At 58.8% G+C, this 17598-nt stretch overlaps 1 protein-coding gene across 1 annotated transcript; it reads left to right on the forward strand.

Moving 5' to 3' along the window:
- The first annotated feature begins 607 nt into the window (after window positions 1-607).
- On the forward strand, window positions 608-17558 carry LOC128980215 (cryptochrome-1-like). The gene is made up of 10 exons (XM_054398670.1): window positions 608-1053; window positions 2595-2711; window positions 5628-5775; window positions 7780-7920; window positions 9417-9587; window positions 11249-11389; window positions 12831-12982; window positions 14789-14886; window positions 15729-15839; window positions 17467-17558. The coding sequence occupies exons 1-10, from the start codon at window positions 641-643 to the stop codon at window positions 17556-17558; spliced, it is 1584 nt and encodes a 527-aa protein (XP_054254645.1). The 5' UTR covers window positions 608-640.
- Window positions 17559-17598: the final 40 nt, after the last annotated feature.

Here is a 17598-nt window from a genome sequence, read left to right on the forward strand (position 1 = left end):
TAGGGAATGGCCTCAAGCTGCCACTGGGCAGGTTTAGACTGGACAGGAGGAAAAAATTTTTCCCAGCAAGAGTGATCAGGGATTGGAATGAGCTGCCCAGGGAGGAGGTGGAGTCCCCATGGCTGGAGGTGTTTTAAGGTGGTTCAGGTGTGGTGCTTGGGGATATCATAGAGTCATAGAATCAGTCAGGGTTGGAAGGGACCACAGGGATCAGCCAGTCCCAACCCCCCAGCCATGGGCAGGGACACCTCACACTACATCAGGCTGCCCAGAGCCTCATCCAGCCTGGCTGCAAACACCTCCAGGGATGGAGCCTCAACCACCTCCCTGGACAACCCATTCCAGGCTCTCACCACTCTCATGGGGAAGAACTTCTTCCTCACATCCAGTCTGAATCTCCCCACTTCCAGCTTTATTCCATTCCCCCAGTCCTGTCACTCCCTGGGAGCCTAAAAAGTCCCTCCCCAGCTTTCTTCAGATACTCTTTAGAGGTGACCCTTGTAGAGCAGGGTTCTGGGTTGGCCCTGGTGGTCCTGAGGCTCTTTTCCAAGCTGAATGTTTCTGTGGTTCCTCACAGGGGTCCTGGCTGCCAGCACTGAGGGTTGCTCTCCCCTGGCAGCACCCCAGGGCCCCCAGCCCCATGGCTCACCACAGCATCCACCTCTTTCGCAAGGGCCTTCGGCTCCATGACAACCCAACCCTGCTGGCTGCCCTCCAGTCCTCCCAGCTCCTCTACCCTCTCTACATCCTGGACCAAAACTTCCTCTCCTCTGTGCTGCACATGGGGGCCCTGCGCTGGCATTTTCTGCTCCAGTCCCTGGAGGACCTCCAGCAGAACCTCTGCCAGCTGGGCTCCTGCCTGCTGGTGGCCCAAGGAGACTATGAAGCTGTGCTCAGGGAGCTGGTCCAGCAGTGGAACATCACCCAGGTGACTCTGGATGCAGAGGTGGAACCATTCTACAAGGAGATGGAGGCCAAGATCCGATGCCTGGGGGAGGAGCTGGGCTTTGAGGTGCTGTCCCTGGTGGGCCACAGTCTGTATGACACCAAACGGTAGGTGCCTGCCCCAGGGACCTCCAGGAGGGCTTAGTTTAGATCTAGGAAAGCAGCAGGGAGAGGGCATGGCCTGGAGCTGTGCCAGGGGAGGGTTAGGGTGGATGTTAGGAAGCATTTCCTCATGGAAAGGGGAATAGGACACTGGAGTGGACTGCTCAGGGAGGTGGTGGAGTCCCCATCCCTGGGGGTGCTGAAGGCAAGATTGGATGTGGGACTTTGCCATGGGCTGGTCCAGGTGGTGGGGTTGGGTCAGGGCTGGGCTGGATGGGGTCAGAGGTCTGTCCCATCCTCAGTCATTTTGTGATCACAGAATGGGAGGGGTTGGAAGGGACCTCCAGAGATGAGTCCAACCCCCCTCCCAAAGCAGGGTCCCCCAGGGCAGGGCACACAGGAACACAGCCAGGTGGGGCTTGAAAGGCTCCAGAGAAGGAGACTCCAGAACCTCTCTGGGCAACCTGCTCCAGGCCTCCAGCAGCCTCACATCAAAGGAGTTTCTCCTCATGTTGAGGTGGAACTTCCTTGGTTCCAGTTTGTGTCATTGCTCCGTGTCCCATCACAGACTGCTTTGGGTTGGAACTGACACTTAAAACTCCTCCAGTCCCACCCCCTGCAGTCCCCAGGGACAGAGCAGGTTGCTCCCAGCCCCAAACCACCTGACCTGCAATGGTGCCAGCCATGGGGCAGCTCTCACCTCTCTGGGCAGCCTGGCACAGGCTCTCCCCACCCTCAGGGTCAAACATTTCTCCCTTCTCTCCACTCTCAATCTGCCTCTTTGAGTTCCAAACCATCCTCCCTTGTCCTGTCACAACAGACCCTGCTCAAAGCTCTGTCCCCAGCTTCCTTTCAGGTCCCTTGGAGCACTGCAAGGCCACCAGAAGGTCTCCCTGGAGCCTTCTCCTCCCCAGGCTGCACAACCCCAACTCTCTCAGCCTGGCCTCCCAGCAGAGCCCTTCCAGCCCTGCCAGCATTGCTGTGGCCTCCTCTGGCCCTGCTCCAGCAGCTCCCTGTCTGTGCTGTGCTGAGGGCTCCAGAGCTGCCCCAGCACTGCAGGGGAGGTCTCAGCAGAGCACAGCAGAGGGGCAGAATCCCCTCCCTGCCCCTGCTGCCCACACTGCTGGGGATCAGCCCAGGCCAGGCTGGGAGTCCAGCCAGGCTGCTCTCAGGGTAGACGTGCATCCCCCCAGGGAAGTTTTACCTCTAAATCTGTCATTTCCACATTCAGCTGTGTGAGCTTCTTGCAGTTTTTTTTCCCCTTGAGGGCTGTCCAGGCCTGGCCCAGGCTGCCCAGGGCAGTGGTGGAGTCCCCATCCCTGGAGGGGTTTCAGATCCTTGGAGCTGTGGTGCTGAGGGCCATGGCTTGGTGGTGCCCTGGCAGTGCTGGGTGAAGGCTTTGGCCTCCATCATCTTAGAGCTGTTCCACCCCAAGCAATTCCTTGATTCTTTGATTCCATGACCTGGGGCTGTGCTGTCACCTTCCTGTCCCCTGCAGCTTCCTTGTCCATTTCCCCCACGGTGAAAATTCCTCTTCTTTTGCTCAGAGTTTTGGACCTGAATGGTGGGAGCCCACCCCTGACATACAAGAGGTTCCTCCACATTCTGTCCCTGCTTGGTGACCCTGAGCTGCCTGTCAGGAACCTTACAGCTGAAGACTTCCAGTGAGTAACAGGAGCCAGCAGGAACTGGCAGCTCCTTCTCCATGCCCAAAAGAAGAGCCAGGACCAAGCTGCTCATGGGGTGGTTTAGGTCCTCTGTGGTAGATCCACACCTGGAGGGTTATTGACCAGGGGAAGAGGGGATGTGAGTCTGCTCTCAGCAGGGGAGAGGGGGTGAGAGGTGGCACAGTCCAAAGGCTTCTGCTTTGCAAGGCAACAATGAGGGAAACTTTTAAGGGTTATAAAAGTTTAGCAGAGAAATGACCCAGGAAGAGCAGAGCTGACCCAGGAATGGCAGATCCATGACCCAGGAATGGCAGAGCTGTGACTCAGGATTGGCAGAGCTGACCCAGGAAGGGCAGAGCTGACCCAGGAATGGCAGATCCATGACCCAGGAATGTCACATCCATGACCCAGGAAGGGCAGAGGTGACCCAGGAAGGGCAGAGGTGACCCAGGAATGACAGTGGTGACCCAGGAATGACAGATCTGACTCAGGAATGGCAGAGGTGACCCAGGAATGGCAGATCCATGACCCAGGAATGGCAGAACTGACTCAGGAATGGCAGAGGTGACCCAGGAATGGCAGATCCATGACCCAGGAATCTCTTCTCAAGGGTGTCCTCAGCATTCCTCCCAGATCAAAATCCTGGGCAGGAATTGGTTGAACCTCTCTGATTTATGCAGACATTTGCTGGAATTATCTCCCTGCTCCCTTCTGCTGTGGGAGCTTCTCTCCTCCTCCTGCTGTGTGGGCAGAAGGGGCTGAGGTTGTATCTCCTAGGCCTTGAGAAGAAGCTCAGAGTCAAGGATGCTTCTCCCTCCCAGAAGGACATTGAGAGGCTGGAGAGGGTCCAGAGAAGGGCAACAAAGCTCCCCAAAGGTGGCACCAGCTGGGTGCTCCCTGAGCAGCAGGAGGCTTGTCTGGATTTTCTTGCCCTCCCAGGGTGGTGCAAGGCCAATGGGGGGAGGCTCAACAAGGTCAAGGGCCACATCCTGCACTTGGGTCACAACAACCCCATCAAGGCTCCAGGCTGGGGCAGAGAGGCTGGAAACTGCCTGGGAGATAAGGAGCTGGGGGTGCTGAGTGACAGCAGCTGGAGATGAGGCAGGGGATGCCCAGCTGGGCAAGAAGGGCACCAGCAGCCTGGGCTGGAGCAGCAATGGTGTGGGCAGCAGGAGCAGGGCAGGGATTGTGCCCCTGGGCTGGGCACTGGGGAGGCCACAGCTTGAGTCCTGGGTTCAGTTCTGGGCTCCTCACTCCCAGAAGGACATTGAGAGGCTGGAGCAGGGCCAGAGAAGGGCAACAGAGCTGGGGAAGGGTCTGGAGAAGAGGGCTGGGGAGGAGCAGCTGAGGGAGCTGGGGGTGTGCAGCCTGGAGAAGAGGAGGCTGAGGGAGACCTCATTGCTCTCTGCAGCTCCTGAGAGGAGGCTGGAGCCAGGTGGGGGCTGGGCTCTGCTCCCTAGTCTCAGGTGATAGAAGGAGAGGAAGTGTCCTGAAATTGTGCCAGGGGAGGGTTAGGTTGGAGAGGAGGAAAAATTTCTTTGCTGGAGGAGTGTTGAGGGATTGGAAGAGGCTGCCCAGGGAGGTGGTGGAGTCCCCATGGCTGGAGGTGTCCAAGCAAGGTGTGGCCATGGCACTTGGGGCCAGGGTTTGGTGGCCATGGTGGGGTTGGGTTGGTGCAGGACTGGATGAGCTCTGAGGGCTTTGCCAGCCTGAACAGTTCTGTGGTTCTCTGCTCAGCTCAGCATGAGGAGAGGTCAGGGATCCACAGGGAGGTGAGGCTGGGGTGGGAAAGAGCTGGCAGCTGGGAATGAGACTGCAGAGACTGGGATGGGGCTGCAGAGACTGTGATGGGCTTGGGACTCCTGCATGACCTCAGCTCTGTGTTGGTGACCTGGGCTTAGGGCTTCCCATCCTGGGGGAATCTGCATTGCTGCCTGTTGTCCTCAGCCAGTCCCACCAGGAGGTCCTTGTAGATCAGCTCCTGTATTTTTTTTCTTGCACTGTGTTGGGTTTTTTCCCTCTCTAATTTGTTTATCTGCACTTTTAACACCACTGCTGCTTAAGAGGTAAGTGGTTCACATGCTTCCCAGCAGGCCCCAGTTAAACCAGTGCTCTGAGAGCTGCACTGGGCCCTTGTCTAGCTGTCTGCAGCTGAGCTCAGTCGGTAAGCAGAAAGATCTCTTGAGTTCTTTGATGCTTTTTGAGACACCTGCTTACCACTGGTGCTTCCCTGAGCCTCCTCTTCTGTGATTTACAAGGGGGGAAAAAAATCTCAACCCTGGTCCTCTTCCAGCCTCACAAGGGGCAGAGACCTTGGGGAAGCCTCTCAGCAGCTGAGGCTGCAGAAGAGACATGGGAGGAGTGCTCAGAGATGGGAGCTTGGGGAACTTTCCCCTGGGTTAGGAAAGAGCAGCTGGGGAGGTGGCCCAGGGACGCTGATCTGTCTCCTCCTCTATGAAACCTCTCCCAGAGTGACCTCTCCCCAGGGGCTGTGGAGCTGGAGCAGCCTTTGGAAGCAGCCCAGAGCTCCAGAATTCTGCTCAGAGCCTGAGGAGGCTCTTGGCTCCCTCCCTGGGGGGGATGAGAGAGCAGAGGGGGGAGCTGGAGGGGAGGTGACTCTGAGTCTGGTGTAGCAGGGGGGATGAGAGCTGGGGGAGGGCTGCAGCCAAGCCCTCTGAGCACTGAGGTGTGGTGGTGGAGCTGTTCCTCTTCCAGCTGACAGTCCAGCTGACAGTCCCCTGGAGGGGCTGCAGGATGAGCTCTTCCTTCACACGGAGGGTGCAGCCTGGGGGGGGTCTGGCTGTGCTTTTGTTGCGCTGGGCTGTGACAGAGGAGGTCTGGGCGTGTGCAGCGGGCAGGGCTCTGCCTCCTGCTCCTCTTCCCGCTCTGAAGGAGGTTTATCTTTCACTTCAGGAGATGCCAGCCCCCTGCCCCGGGCCTGGCTGAGCGTTACAGGGTGCCCCTCCCCGCGGACCTGAAGGTGCCTGCGCAGAGCCTCTCCCCCTGGAGGGGAGGAGAGTCCGAAGGGCTTCAGCGTCTGGAGCGGCACCTGGCAGACCAGGTCAGCCCTGAGCACATGGCTGCTGCTGCTGCCCTCCCTGCATGGCCTGAGATCAGAGAATGATAGAATCAGGCAGGCTTGGAAGGGACCACAGGGATCAGCCAGTCCCAACCCCCCTGCCATGGGCAGGGACACCTCACACTGGATCAGGCTGCCCAGAGCCTCATCCAGCCTGGCTGCAAACACCTCCAGGGATGGAGCCTCAACCACCTCCCTGCACAACCCATTCCAGGCTCTCACCACCCTCATGGGGAAGAACTTCTTCCTCATGTCCAATCTGAATCTCCCCACTTCCAGCTTTATTCCCTTCCCCCCAGTCCTATCACTCCCTGACATCCTCAAAAGTCCCTCCCCAGCTTTCCTGTAGCCCCCTTCAGATCCTGGAAGGTCACAAGAAGGTCTCCCTGGAGCCTTCTCCTCTCCAGACTGCACAACCCCAACTCTCTCAGGCTGTCCTCACAGCAGAGCAGCTCCAGCCCTCTGCTCCTCCTCCTGGCCCTTCTCTGGACACCTTCCAGCATGTCCATAGCCCTCTTGTAACAGAGGCTCCAGCCCTGGACACAGAGCTCCAGGAGTGGTCTCAGCAGAGTGGAGCAGAGGGGCAGAATCCCCTCCCTGGCCCTGCTGGCCACACTTCTGCTGCTGCAGCCCAGGCTCTGCTTGGCTCTCTGGGCTGCAAGTGCTCACTGCTGGCTCCTGCTGAGCTTCTCCTCCCCCAGCACCCCCAAGGCCTTTTCCTCAGGGCTGCTCTCCAGCCAGTCCCTGCCCAGCCTGGATTTGTGCTTGGGATTGCCCTGCCCCAGCTGCAGGACCTTGCCCTTGGTCTTGTTGAACCTCCTGAGGTTGGCTTGTGCCCAGCTCTGCACCTGTCCAGGTCCCTCTGGATGGATCCCTTCCCCCCAGCTGTCTGCACCACACAGCTTGGTGCCATCAGCAAACCTGCTGAGGGGGCACTCAATGCCTCTGTCCATGGCACTGACAGAGATGTTGAACAAGCCTGGTCCCAGGACTGATCCCTGAGGGACTCCACTTGTCCCTGGCCTCCACTGGGACATGGAGCCATTGACAGCCACTCTTTGGGTGCAGCCATCAAGCCAGTTCTGTATCCATCTTGTGGTTCACCCATCAAACCCATGTGTGAGATGAGTCTCCTCCTCTGACCTCTGCTTGTGTGAGGACCTCAGGAAGCTGCTCAGCTCTATTCCAGCTCTGGCTGAGTTTTTCTCCACTGGGGCTCAGCTCTGGATGAAAAAATCTGGAGGTGCAAAGCTGGACAGGAGCTGGCCCTGAGGGCTGCCAGCCCAGCCCCAGCCTGGCCTGGCCTGATCCCCAGCAGTGTGGGCAGCAGGGGCAGGGAGGGGATTCTCTGTGAGCCCTTCTGCTTCCCAAAGGGAATCTGAGAATGGTAGTGGTTGGAAGGAACCTCTGGAGCTCATCCAGTCCAACCCCCCTTGCCAAAGCAGGGTCAGCCAGGGCAGGTCACAAACATCTCCAGGTGGGTTTGGAATCTCTCCAGAGATGGAGACTCCACAACCTCCATGGGCAGCCTGCTCCAGGGCTCCCTCACCCTTGAATTACAGAAGTTCCTCCTGATGTTCAGATGAACTTCTGATGTTGCAGTCTGTGCCCTTTACTCCTTGTCCTGTCCCTGGGCACCACTGAACAAAGCCTGGCCCCATCCTCCTTGGGGTATTGATCAGCATTGATCAGATCCCCCCTGGGGCTGCTCTTCTCCAGACTCTCAGCCTCTCCTCCTCCCAGAGCTGTTCCAGGCCCCTCAGCAGCTTTGTAGCCCTTTGCTGTGCCCTCTCCAGCACTTCCCTGTCCTTCCTGAACTGGGGAGCCCAGACCTGGGCCCAGGCCTGCAAAGTGTCCTCAGCAGGGCAGTGATGCTGCTGCTGCCTTCAGGCTCAATGTTTTCCATGCATGCAGAACCTACTTGCCAAGACCTTTTCTTTTCCCCTGGACCTTGCAGCTGACCCTGGCTTTCTCTTTCCATTTCAGGGCTGGGTGACAACTTTTACTAAACCAAAGACAATCCCCAACTCACTGCTGCCAAGCACCACAGGCCTGAGCCCCTATTTCAGCCTGGGCTGTCTGTCTGTCCGTACCTTCTTTTATAGGCTGGCAAAGATTTATGCCCAGGTAAGGAAGGGGTTGGTCAGAAGGAAGCAGCTCCAGCATTTCCCTGTCTCTGGGATGTGAGGTTGGGATTTAAGTCCTGGAGTTTCATGGTACAGACCTGGGAAAAGGAAAAAAAAAAAAAAAGCAAGCTGCTTGGCTGATGTCTTCTCACAGCTTCCTGTGACATCTGAGGTGGGTTTAGGTGTGGGACAGCTGCAGTGGGACAGCAACCTCAGCCAGGGGACTGTCATGTGGCCAAGAGGGACAATGGGGTCCTGGGCTGCATCAAGAAAGTGTGGCCAGCAAGGCTAGGGAGGTTCTCCTCCCCTTCTCCTCTGCCCTGCTGAGACCACACCTGGAATGCTGTGTCCAGTTTTGGGCTCCCCAGGTCAAGAGGGACAGGGATCTGCTGGAGAGAGTCCAGGCTGTGAGGATGATGAAGGGAGTGGAACACCTCTGCTGCGAGGAAAGGCTGAGAGCCCTGGGGGTGTTTAGTCTGCAGAGGAGAAAGCTGAGAGGGATCTGATCAATGTCTATCAATAGCTGAGGGCTGGGGGGCAGGAAGAAGGGGCTAGGCTCTCTTTGGTGGTGCCCAGTGATAGGACAAGGCCTTCTTGGCCACCTGAGCAGACACTGGCTGAGAAATCCCAGGGTGGCACCATGCTGGCAGGTAGGTAGAGGAAACACTGAGCTCTGAGAGAGTTCTCCTTTGCTTTGGGGCTAGGAGCACTGCTTCAGCCCTTTGGTGTCTGTGGCTTCCCTGCTGAGGTGCCATGAAGGCAGCAGTGCTGTGATAGCCCTCAGAGTCACACAGGGAGTGAGGCCATGGTAGAGGTGAAGTGAAGCAGGTCAAGAGAGGTGATTCTGCCACTCTGCCCTGCCCTGCTGAGACCCCACCTGGAGCTCTGTGTCCAACTCTGGGGTCCCCAAGAGAGGAAGGAGATGGAACTGCTGGAGAGGGTCCAGAGCAGGCCATGAAGATGCTCAGAGGGCTGGAGAACCTCCACTCTGGGAATAAGCTGAGGGGGTTGGGGCTGTTCAGCCTGGAGAAGAGAAGGCTCCAGGGAGACCTCAGAGCAGCCTTGCAGGACCTGAAGGGCTCCAGGAGAGCTGGGGAGGGACCTGGGACAAGGGCTGGGAGTGCCAGGATGAGGGAGAATGGCTTTGAGCTGCATTTCAGTATCTGAAGGGAACCTACAGGAGAGCTGGGGAGGGACTGTGTGGAAGGGTTTGCAGTGCCAGGACAAGGAGCAATGGTTTGAAGCTGGAGCAGGGCAGATTCAGGTTGGACATCAGGAGGGAGTTCTGCTCAGTGGGGCTGGTGAGACACCTCCCAGGGAGGTGGTGGAGGCCTCATCCCTGGAGACATCCAAGGTCAGCCTTGCTGTGTCCCTGGGCAGCCTGCTCCAGCTGGAGATGTCCCTGCTGCCTGCAGAGGGTCTGCACAAGATGCCCTTTGAGGATCCCTTCCAGCCCAGTGCAGTCTGTGAAGCTTTCACCTCGGGTGTCTTTTGCAGGCCAAGCATCACTCTCTGCCTCCAGTGTCCCTCCAAGGGCAGCTTCTCTGGAGGGAATTCTTCTACACAGTGGCATCAGCAACCCCAAACTTCACCAGGATGGCAGGGAACCCCATCTGCCTGCAGATCAGCTGGGCTGAGGATGCAGAGAGGCTCCACAGATGGAAAACGGTGAGGAGAGGCCTTGGCACCACTGCTTCTGCCTCTGCAGAGTTCTGCTGCTGCCTTGGGATAGCTCCCTGCTGGCTGTGAGCAGGAGAGAAGGATCCTGAAGGGTCCTGAAGGGTCCTGAAGCTTTGTGTGGGAGGGCAAGAAGAAAGACTCAAGTACCTACAGGGCAGTCTGCCTCAGCCCCGGCCCTTGAGAGGAGAATTAAGCTGCATTTGGAGTTGTTATCCTGATGTGCTATCCAGTGGCAGAGAGGAGCCTGCTCCTGCAGCTGCTCTCACACCCAGCTGGAGGAGGAGAACCAAATCCCCACCCTTTAGAACCAGTCCTGCTCCCCCAGTCCCCAGCTGAGCCTAACAGAGCTTCCCAGCTCCTTCTGGAGGTCATCCCTAAGCACATGGAGGAAAAGAAGGATACCAGGATTGGGCAGCATAGATTCACCCAGGGGCAATCATCCCTGACCAATCTGAGAGGCTTCTCTGATGGCCTGGCTGGCCGGGCAGAGGGCAGAGCAGTGGCTGGTGCCCACCATGGCTTCAGCCAGGCCTTGGGCACTGCCTTCCTCCTAGGGAAGCTTAGGGAGGGTGGTTCAGATGAGTGGGCAGTGAGGTGAGCTGAGAAGTGGCTGAGGGACAGAGCTCAGAGGGCTGTGCTCAGTGGGGCAGGGTCCAGCTGCAGGGCTGTACCTGGTGGTGTTCCCCTGGGGTCAGGACTGGGCCCAGCCTCGTTCAGCATCTTCATCACTGACCTGGATGAAGGCACAGAGTGCAGCCTCGGCCAGTTTGCTGATGATCCAAACTGGGAGTTGTGGCTGGCACCCTTCAGGCTGTGCTGCCAGCCAGGGGGCCCTGGCCAGGCTGAGAGCTGGGGGAGAGGAACCTCAGAAAGCTCACCCAGGGCAAGGGCAGGGAACTGCCCCTGGGGAGGAACAACCTCCTGCAGCAGCACAGCTGAGGGGGGACCTGCTGGAGAGCAGCTCCAAGGAGAAGGACCTGGGAGTGCTGGGGGACAGCAAGTGCCCAGGAGCCAGCAAGGTGCCCTTGGGGCCAGGAAGGTCAATGGGGTCCTGGGGGGCATGGAGAAGAGTGTGGGCAGCAGGGCAGGGGAGGTTCTCCTGCCCCTCTGCTCTGCCCTGGTCAGGACACAGCTGGAGTCCTGGCTCCAGTTCTGGGCTCCCCAGTTCAGGAGGGACAGAGAAGTGCTGGAGAGAGTCCAGGGCAGGCTGGGAAGCTGCTGAGGGGCCTGGAGCAGCTCTGGGAGGAGCAAAGGCTGAGAGCCCTGGGGCTGAGAGCCTGCAGAAGAGCAGCCCCAGAGGGGAGCTGAGCAATGCTCAGCAAGAGACAAAGGAGCTGTGGGGAGCAAGAGGCTGGGGGCAGACTCTTGGCAGTGGTGCCCAGGGACAGGCCAAGGGTCAAGGGCCACAAATTGGCACCCAGGAGGTTCCACCTGAGCAGGAGGAGAAACTTCTTTGGTGTGAGGGTGCTGGAGGCCTGGAGCAGGCTGCCCAGAGAGGTTGTGGAGTGTCCTTGTGTGGAGAGCTTCCAACCCCCCCTGGGCATTGTGCCCCTGGGCAAGCTGCTGTGGGTGCCCTGCTGGAGCAGGGGGTGGATGATCTCCAGAGGTCCTTCCCAAGCACAGCTTGCTGGGGTTGCTCTGTGCTGCAGGCCCAGACAGGGTTCCCCTGGATCGATGCCATCATGACCCAGCTGCGCCAGGAGGGTTGGATCCATCACCTCGCTCGCCACGCCGCCGCCTGCTTCCTGACACGAGGAGACCTTTGGATCAGCTGGGAGGAGGGCATGAAGGTTCCTGTCTGTTCTGTTGTTGTCTTTCTTCTGGGGGACCTAGAGGAGCCCCCTGCAAAATGTGTGCCTGGTGGTGGGAGGAGGAGCTGCAGAGTGCTGCTGCCCCACTGAGCCTCACCACAGGGCTCGTGGTTCAGGAGGGCTCTTGCTTGAGTCTGAGCGTCTGGGTGGAGCCCTGAGAGGTCATTTCCAGCCCCAAGACATGATGGGTTTGGGATGAGGAGGACATTGGAGACCTGCTCAAGTCTGCAGCAGGCCTCAGCCAGAACTGTGGGGCTTTGGGTTTGGGCTCCTAACTCCCAGAAGGACACTGAGAGGCTGGAGCAGGGCCAGAGAAGGGCAACAAAGCTGGGGAAGGGTCTGGAGAAGAGGGCTGGGGAGGAGCAGCTGAGGGAGCTGGGGGTGTGCAGCCTGGAGAAGAGGAGGCTGAGAGGAGATCCCTGAAAGGAGGCTGGAGGCAGGTGAGGGTTGGACTCTTCTCCCAAGGAACAACAGGAACAGAGGAAATGACTTCAGGTTACCCCAGGAGAGGTTCAGGTTGGCCATGAGGAACAAGTTCTTCCCTTTGAGGGTTGTCCAGAGCTGGTCCAGGCTGCCCAGGGGCAGTGGTGGAGTCCCCATCCCTGGAGGGGTTTCAAAGCCTTGGAGCTGTGGTGCTGAGGGCCATGGCTTGGTGGTGCTCTGGCAGTGCTGGGTTAAAGCTTGGACTCCATGACCTGAAAGCTCTTTTCCAAGGCAAACAATTCCATGAGAAGGAGCCAGGTGACCACTGCAGCCCTTGGGGGGGATGTGAGCAGAGCAGTTTGGAGGAGCTGAGCAGGGTCAGAGATCAGTGCCTGCTGCCTTGCCAGACCCTGAGCTCCTCATTCTCTGCCTGCTCACACTCGAAGCAGAAGCAAGTGGAGACCCTGCTCGGGGGTGGGCACTGAGCTGCCCTCTCCCGGGGCAGAGCTGAGGCTGCGGTGCGGCCGGGCGTGGACACAAGGTGGCAGCAGAGCTCCGTCTGGAGACCTCCAGCCCCGAGCCGAGCAGACAGCAGCCGTGGAGGGAGCAGCAGCTTCAAGGCTCTGCCCTGAGCTGCCCCAGGGGAAGAGCCAGGACCTGCCCTGCTGCTGTGTGCTGCAGCATGGCTGGGCTCGGGGGAGACCTTTAAGGTCAAGTCCAACCAGGTCTGGCGCGTTGAACACCTCCAAGGAAGGGGCATCCACAACCTCCTTGGGCAACCTGTTCCAGGGCCTGAGAACCCTTGCTGGCCAGGCTGGATGAGGCCCTGAGCAGCCTGGGCTGGTGGGAGGTGTCCCTGCCCATGGCAGGGGCTGGGCACTGCCTGATCCCTGAGTCCCTTCCAACCCAGCCCTTGCTGTGGTTCCATCATTCGCTTCTCTCTCGCAGCACAGCTGCTTCAGGGAGGTTTCTCTCTTCCTCTTCCCCATCCCTGCAGGTGTTTGAGGAGCTGCTGTTGGATGCTGACTACAGCATCAACGCAGGGAACTGGCTGTGGCTCTCAGCCAGTGCCTTCTGCCCCCAGTCCCGCCGCATCCTCTGCCCCGTGCGCTTCGGCCGCCGCACCGACCCCCAGGGACACTACATCAGGTAGGCTGCTGGGCACCCTGGCACCCCCTGCTCCCCCTCCAGCACAGAGCCACAGCTTGCAAAAGAGCCTCCCAGGATCAACCAAGTCCGACCCACAACCCTACTCTGCAAGGGTCACCCCCAAACCGGAGCCCCAAACACATCCAAACCAGCTTTGAACGCATGCCGGGTTGGTGACTGCACCAACCTCCCTGGGCAGCTCCTTCCAGTGCCTGATGGGCAGGAGCTGAGGGGCCAGCTCTGTTTGGAGCACCCACCCCTGCCTGCTCATGGCTTGGATGATCCTTAAGGTCCCTTCCAAGCCTGACAGTTGTGGCCTTCCAGGATCTGAAGAGGGCTACAACAGAGCTGGGGAGGGAGAGGAACTTTTGAGGGTATCAGGGAGTAGAAGAACTGGAGGGAGTGGATCCAAGCTAGAGGACAGAAGGTTTAGATTAGACCTTAGGAAGAAATTCTTCCCCATGAGGGTGGTGAGAGCCTGGCACAGGTTGCCCAGGGAGGTGGTGGAAGCCTCATCCCTGGAGGGTTTTGCAGCCAGGCTGGAGGTGGCTGTGAGCAACCTGCTGTGGTGTGAGGTGTCCCTGCCCATGGCAGGGGGGTTGGGACTGGCTGAGCCTTGAGGCCCCTTCCAAGCCTGGCAGTTCTCTGACTCTCTGATGTGGCTGCTTGGACATCAGTAAAGCCTTTGGCACTGTCTGCCACAGCATCCTCCTGCAGAAGCTGCCTGCTCCTGCCTTGGACACTTCCCTGGGTGACAAAGTGGCTGAAGGCTGGACCCAAAGAGTGCTGGGGACTGGAAGCAGCTCCAGTTGGTCCCCAAGGGTGTCCCCAAGGCTTGGTGCTGGGACCAGTTCTCTTCCATGTCTTTGTCCATGATCTGGGTGAGGGCATCAAGGGCACCCTCAGTCAGCTGCAGGTGGCACCAAGCTGGGTGCAGGGAAACTGAGGCAAGGGAAGCAGAGAGACAGCCCCAGGGGTGCCCAGGTGGGAGCTGAGCAGGGCTGAGCAGGGCACTGTGTTGGTGTGTGGGGAGTGGAGCTGAATGCAGCTGTGGGCACTCAGCAGTGGTGTGCCCAGGGCTCAGGCCTGGCACCTGTTCACTTCCAGGTCTTTAGCATTGGTCTGGCTGAGGGCATGGAGGCTCCTCAGGCACTCTGCAGATGGCACCAAGCTGGGTGGCTGTGCTGAGCTGCTGGAGGCTTGGAGGCTCTGCAGAGGGCCCTGGCCAGGCTGCATCCCACTGGGAGGAGGCTCAAGAAGGCCAAGGGCTGGGAGCTGCCCTTGGCTCACAACCACCCCAGGAGGGCTCCAGCCTGGGGGCAGAGTGGCTGCCAGCTGCCCAGCAGAGAAGGCCCTGGGGGTGCTGGGTGACAGCAGCTGGAGAGGAGGCAGGGGGTGCCCAGGGGGGCAAGCAGGTGGCAAGAGGAAGGGACCAGGCTCTTTTTGCTGGTGCCCTGTGACAGGACAAGGAGCCATGGACACAAACTGCAACCCAGGAGCTTCCATCTCTCCATGGAGGAAAAATTTCTTTGGGGTGAGGCTGCTGGAGGCCTGGAGCAGGCTGCCCAGAGAGGTTGTGGAGTCTCCTCTGGAGACTTTCAAGCCCCACCTGGATGTGTTCCTGTGTGCCCTGCCCTGGCAGGGGGGCCTTGGACTGGATGATCTCTGGAGGTCACATCCAACCCCTCCCATGCTGTGATTCCATGATCAATAGGGTCCCCAGGAGTTCTTTTGGCACAGGTTGCTTTGCTCTCTCTCCAGTTTCATCTGCAGGCTCCCAGCCCCCACCTCATGCCTCTTTTGTAGGAAATATTTGCCCATACTGAAGAACTTTACCTCCAAGCACATCTATGAGCCCTGGACAGCATCTGAGGAGGAGCAGAAGCAAGCAGGGTGCATCATAGGTAACTCCCCTGGGTACCCTCTGAAGGGTTTCACTGCTGCTGACTGAGCACAGCAAGGACAGCTGTGAGGTGGAAGTGTCCCAGTGCCACCACAAGTCCTCTCCTTGTCCTCTGAAAAGGGATTCAGCCAGCAGTCTGCCTTCTGCCCCTTCTCCTGCATGGTTTGGTACTGGAGTCTCATTTCACACTGCACAGTTTGGCCTCAGTGGGAGCTCCTCAAGTGGGAGATCCTCAGATGGGAGCTGCTTGAAATGGGAGCTGCTCAAATGGAAGCTCCTTCAAGTGGGAGCCTCTTCAAATGGGAGCCTTTTCATGTTGGAGCTTCTCAAATGAGAGCTTCTTCAAATGGGAGATCTTCCAGTGGGAGCTCCTCAACTGAGAACTCCTTCAAGTGAGACCCTCCAAGTGGGAGCTCCTTCAAGTGGGAGCTCTTCAAATGGGAGCTCCTTCAAGTGGGAGCTCCTTCAAGTGGGAGCTCTTCAACTGGGAGCTCTTCAAATGGGAGCTCCTTCAAGTGGGAGCTCCTTCAAGTGGGAGCTCTTCAAGTGGGAGCTCCTCCAAGTGGGAGCTCTTCAAGTGGGAGCTCCTCCAAGTGGGAGCTCCTTCAAGTGGGAGCTCTTCAAGTGGGAGCTTCTTCAAGTGGGAGCTCTTCAAGTGGGAGCTCCTCCAAGTGGGAGCTCCTTCAAGTGGGAGCTCCTCCAAGTGGGAGCTCTTCAAGTGGGAGCTTCTTCAAGTTGGAGCTTCTCAAATGAGAGCTTCTTCCAATGGGAGCTCCTCAGATGGGAGCTCCTCACCCCTCTTTGCTTAGCTCCATGAAGTTCATTGTCCCTGTGTCACACCAGGTCAGGACTACCCCTTCCCAATGGTGAACCACAAGGAAGTCAGTGACCACAACCTGGAGCTGATGAAGCAGGCCAGGGAGGAGCAGCACAGGACAGCTCAGCTCACCAGAGGTAAGAGGAGCTGCAGGCCTGGGAGTGCTGAGAGGCAGAGCTCTGGGGCTGGGCTGGTTCCCAGGACACCTCTGCTCTTGGTTAGGACCAAAATGTGGCTGCTGCTCCTCTTGTGCCTGTGAAAAGGGACCCCAGAGGCTGAGCAGTGATCAGCCCCCAGAGTCCATCCAGACTGGGGATGAAGGGCTGGGGAGCAGTCCTGGGGAGAAGGACTTGGGGGTGCTGGGGGTGCAGAGCTGGACAGGAGCTGGCACCAAGCACTGCCAGCCCAGCCCCAGCCTGGCCTGGGCTGATCCCCAGCAGTGTGGGCAGCAGGGGCAGGGAGGGGACTCTGCCCCTCTGCTGTGCTCTGCTGAGACCTCCCCTGCAGTGCTGGGGCAGCTCTGGAGCCCTCAGCACAGCACAGACAGGGAGCTGCTGGAGCAGGGCCAGAGGAGGCCACAGCAATGCTGGCAGGGCTGGAAGGGCTCTGCTGGGAGGCCAGGCTGAGAGAGTTGGGGTTGTGCAGCCTGGGGAGGAGAAGGCTCCAGGGAGACCTTCTGGTGGGCTTTCAATGCTTCAAGGGACCTGGAAGGAAGCTGGGGACAGAGTTTTGAGCAGGGTCTGTTGGGACAGGACAAGGGGTGATGGTTTGGAACTCAAAGAGGCAGATTGAGAGTGGAGAGAAGGGAGAAATGTTTGAGGGTGGGGAGAGCCTGTGCCAGGCTGCCCAGAGAGGTGGTGAATGTTGTTGGGATTGCTCTTGGGGGATATGGAAAGCCAAAGGTTGAAAACCAGACTCTCCCATTTATCCTGAGTGCTGTGTCCAGTGCTGGGCTCCTCAGTTTAAGGAAGATGTTGAGATGCTGGAAGGTGTCCAGAGAAGGGCAATGAGGCTGGGGAGGGGTCTGGGGCACAAGGCTGGGGAGGGGTCTGGGGCACAAGGCTGGGGAGGGGTCTGGAGCACAAGGCTGGGGAGGGGTCTGGGGCACAAGGCTGGGGAGGGGTCTGGGGCACAGCCCTGTGAGCAGAGGCTGAGGGAGCTGGGGGTGTTCAGCCTGGAGAAGAGGAGGCTCAGGGCAGACCTCATTGCTCTCCACAACTCCCTGAAGGGAGGCTGCAGCCAGGGGGGGTTGGGCTCTGCTCCCAGGCAAGCAGTGACAGGAGGAGAGGACACAGCCTGGAGCTGCCCCAGGGGAGGTTTGGGCTGCATGTGAGGAAGAAATTCTTCCCAGGCAGAGAGATTGGCCCTGGGGATGTGCTGCCCAGGGAGGTGGTGGAGTCCCCCTGCCTGGAGGTGTTTAATAGAGGCTGTGTGAGGCACTCAGTGCCATGGCTGAGCTGATCAGAAGGTGTTGGGTGCTAGGTTGGACTGGATGAGCTCTGAGCTCTTTTCCAGCCTGCTTGATTCTGTGGTTCTGTGATCCCAGACTGGTTTGGGTGGGAAGGGACCTTGGAAGCTCCTCCAGTGCAAGCCCTGTGCAGGCAGCAGGGACAGCTGCAGCTGGAGCAGGTTCCCAGCCTGGCTGCCTGTGGCCAGAGGCATTTTCTGCCACACTTTCTCTTGCCAGGCTGCTGCTGGCTGCTGCTGCTCTGCAGCCAGGCCAGGATTGGCAGACTTTAATTCTTTCTTCCCCCCTTGCTGCAGATGACTCAGCTGAGCCAAGGGACCTGAAGGTCAGACATGAGCACTCAGAAGAAAACCTCCCCAGAGGGAAGGTGCCCAGGGTGACAGAGTGAGCCCAGCAGGGCTGAGCTGCTGGGGACCAAACAGATGGCA

Source organism: Indicator indicator, unplaced genomic scaffold, assembly GCF_027791375.1.
Source record: "Indicator indicator isolate 239-I01 unplaced genomic scaffold, UM_Iind_1.1 iindUn_scaffold_76, whole genome shotgun sequence".
Classification (NCBI taxonomy): Eukaryota; Metazoa; Chordata; class Aves; order Piciformes; family Indicatoridae; genus Indicator; species Indicator indicator.

Coding starts and splice junctions, on each gene's coding strand:
- LOC128980215 (XM_054398670.1), top strand. CDS start 641: ATGGCTCACCACAGCATCCACCTCTTTCGCAAGGGCCTTCGGCTCCAT. Junction 5,776..7,779: donor AGCGGCACCTGGCAGACCAG/GTCAGCCCTGAG, acceptor TTTCCATTTCAG/GGCTGGGTGACAACTTTTAC. Junction 12,983..14,788: donor CCCCAGGGACACTACATCAG/GTAGGCTGCTGG, acceptor CCTCTTTTGTAG/GAAATATTTGCCCATACTGA.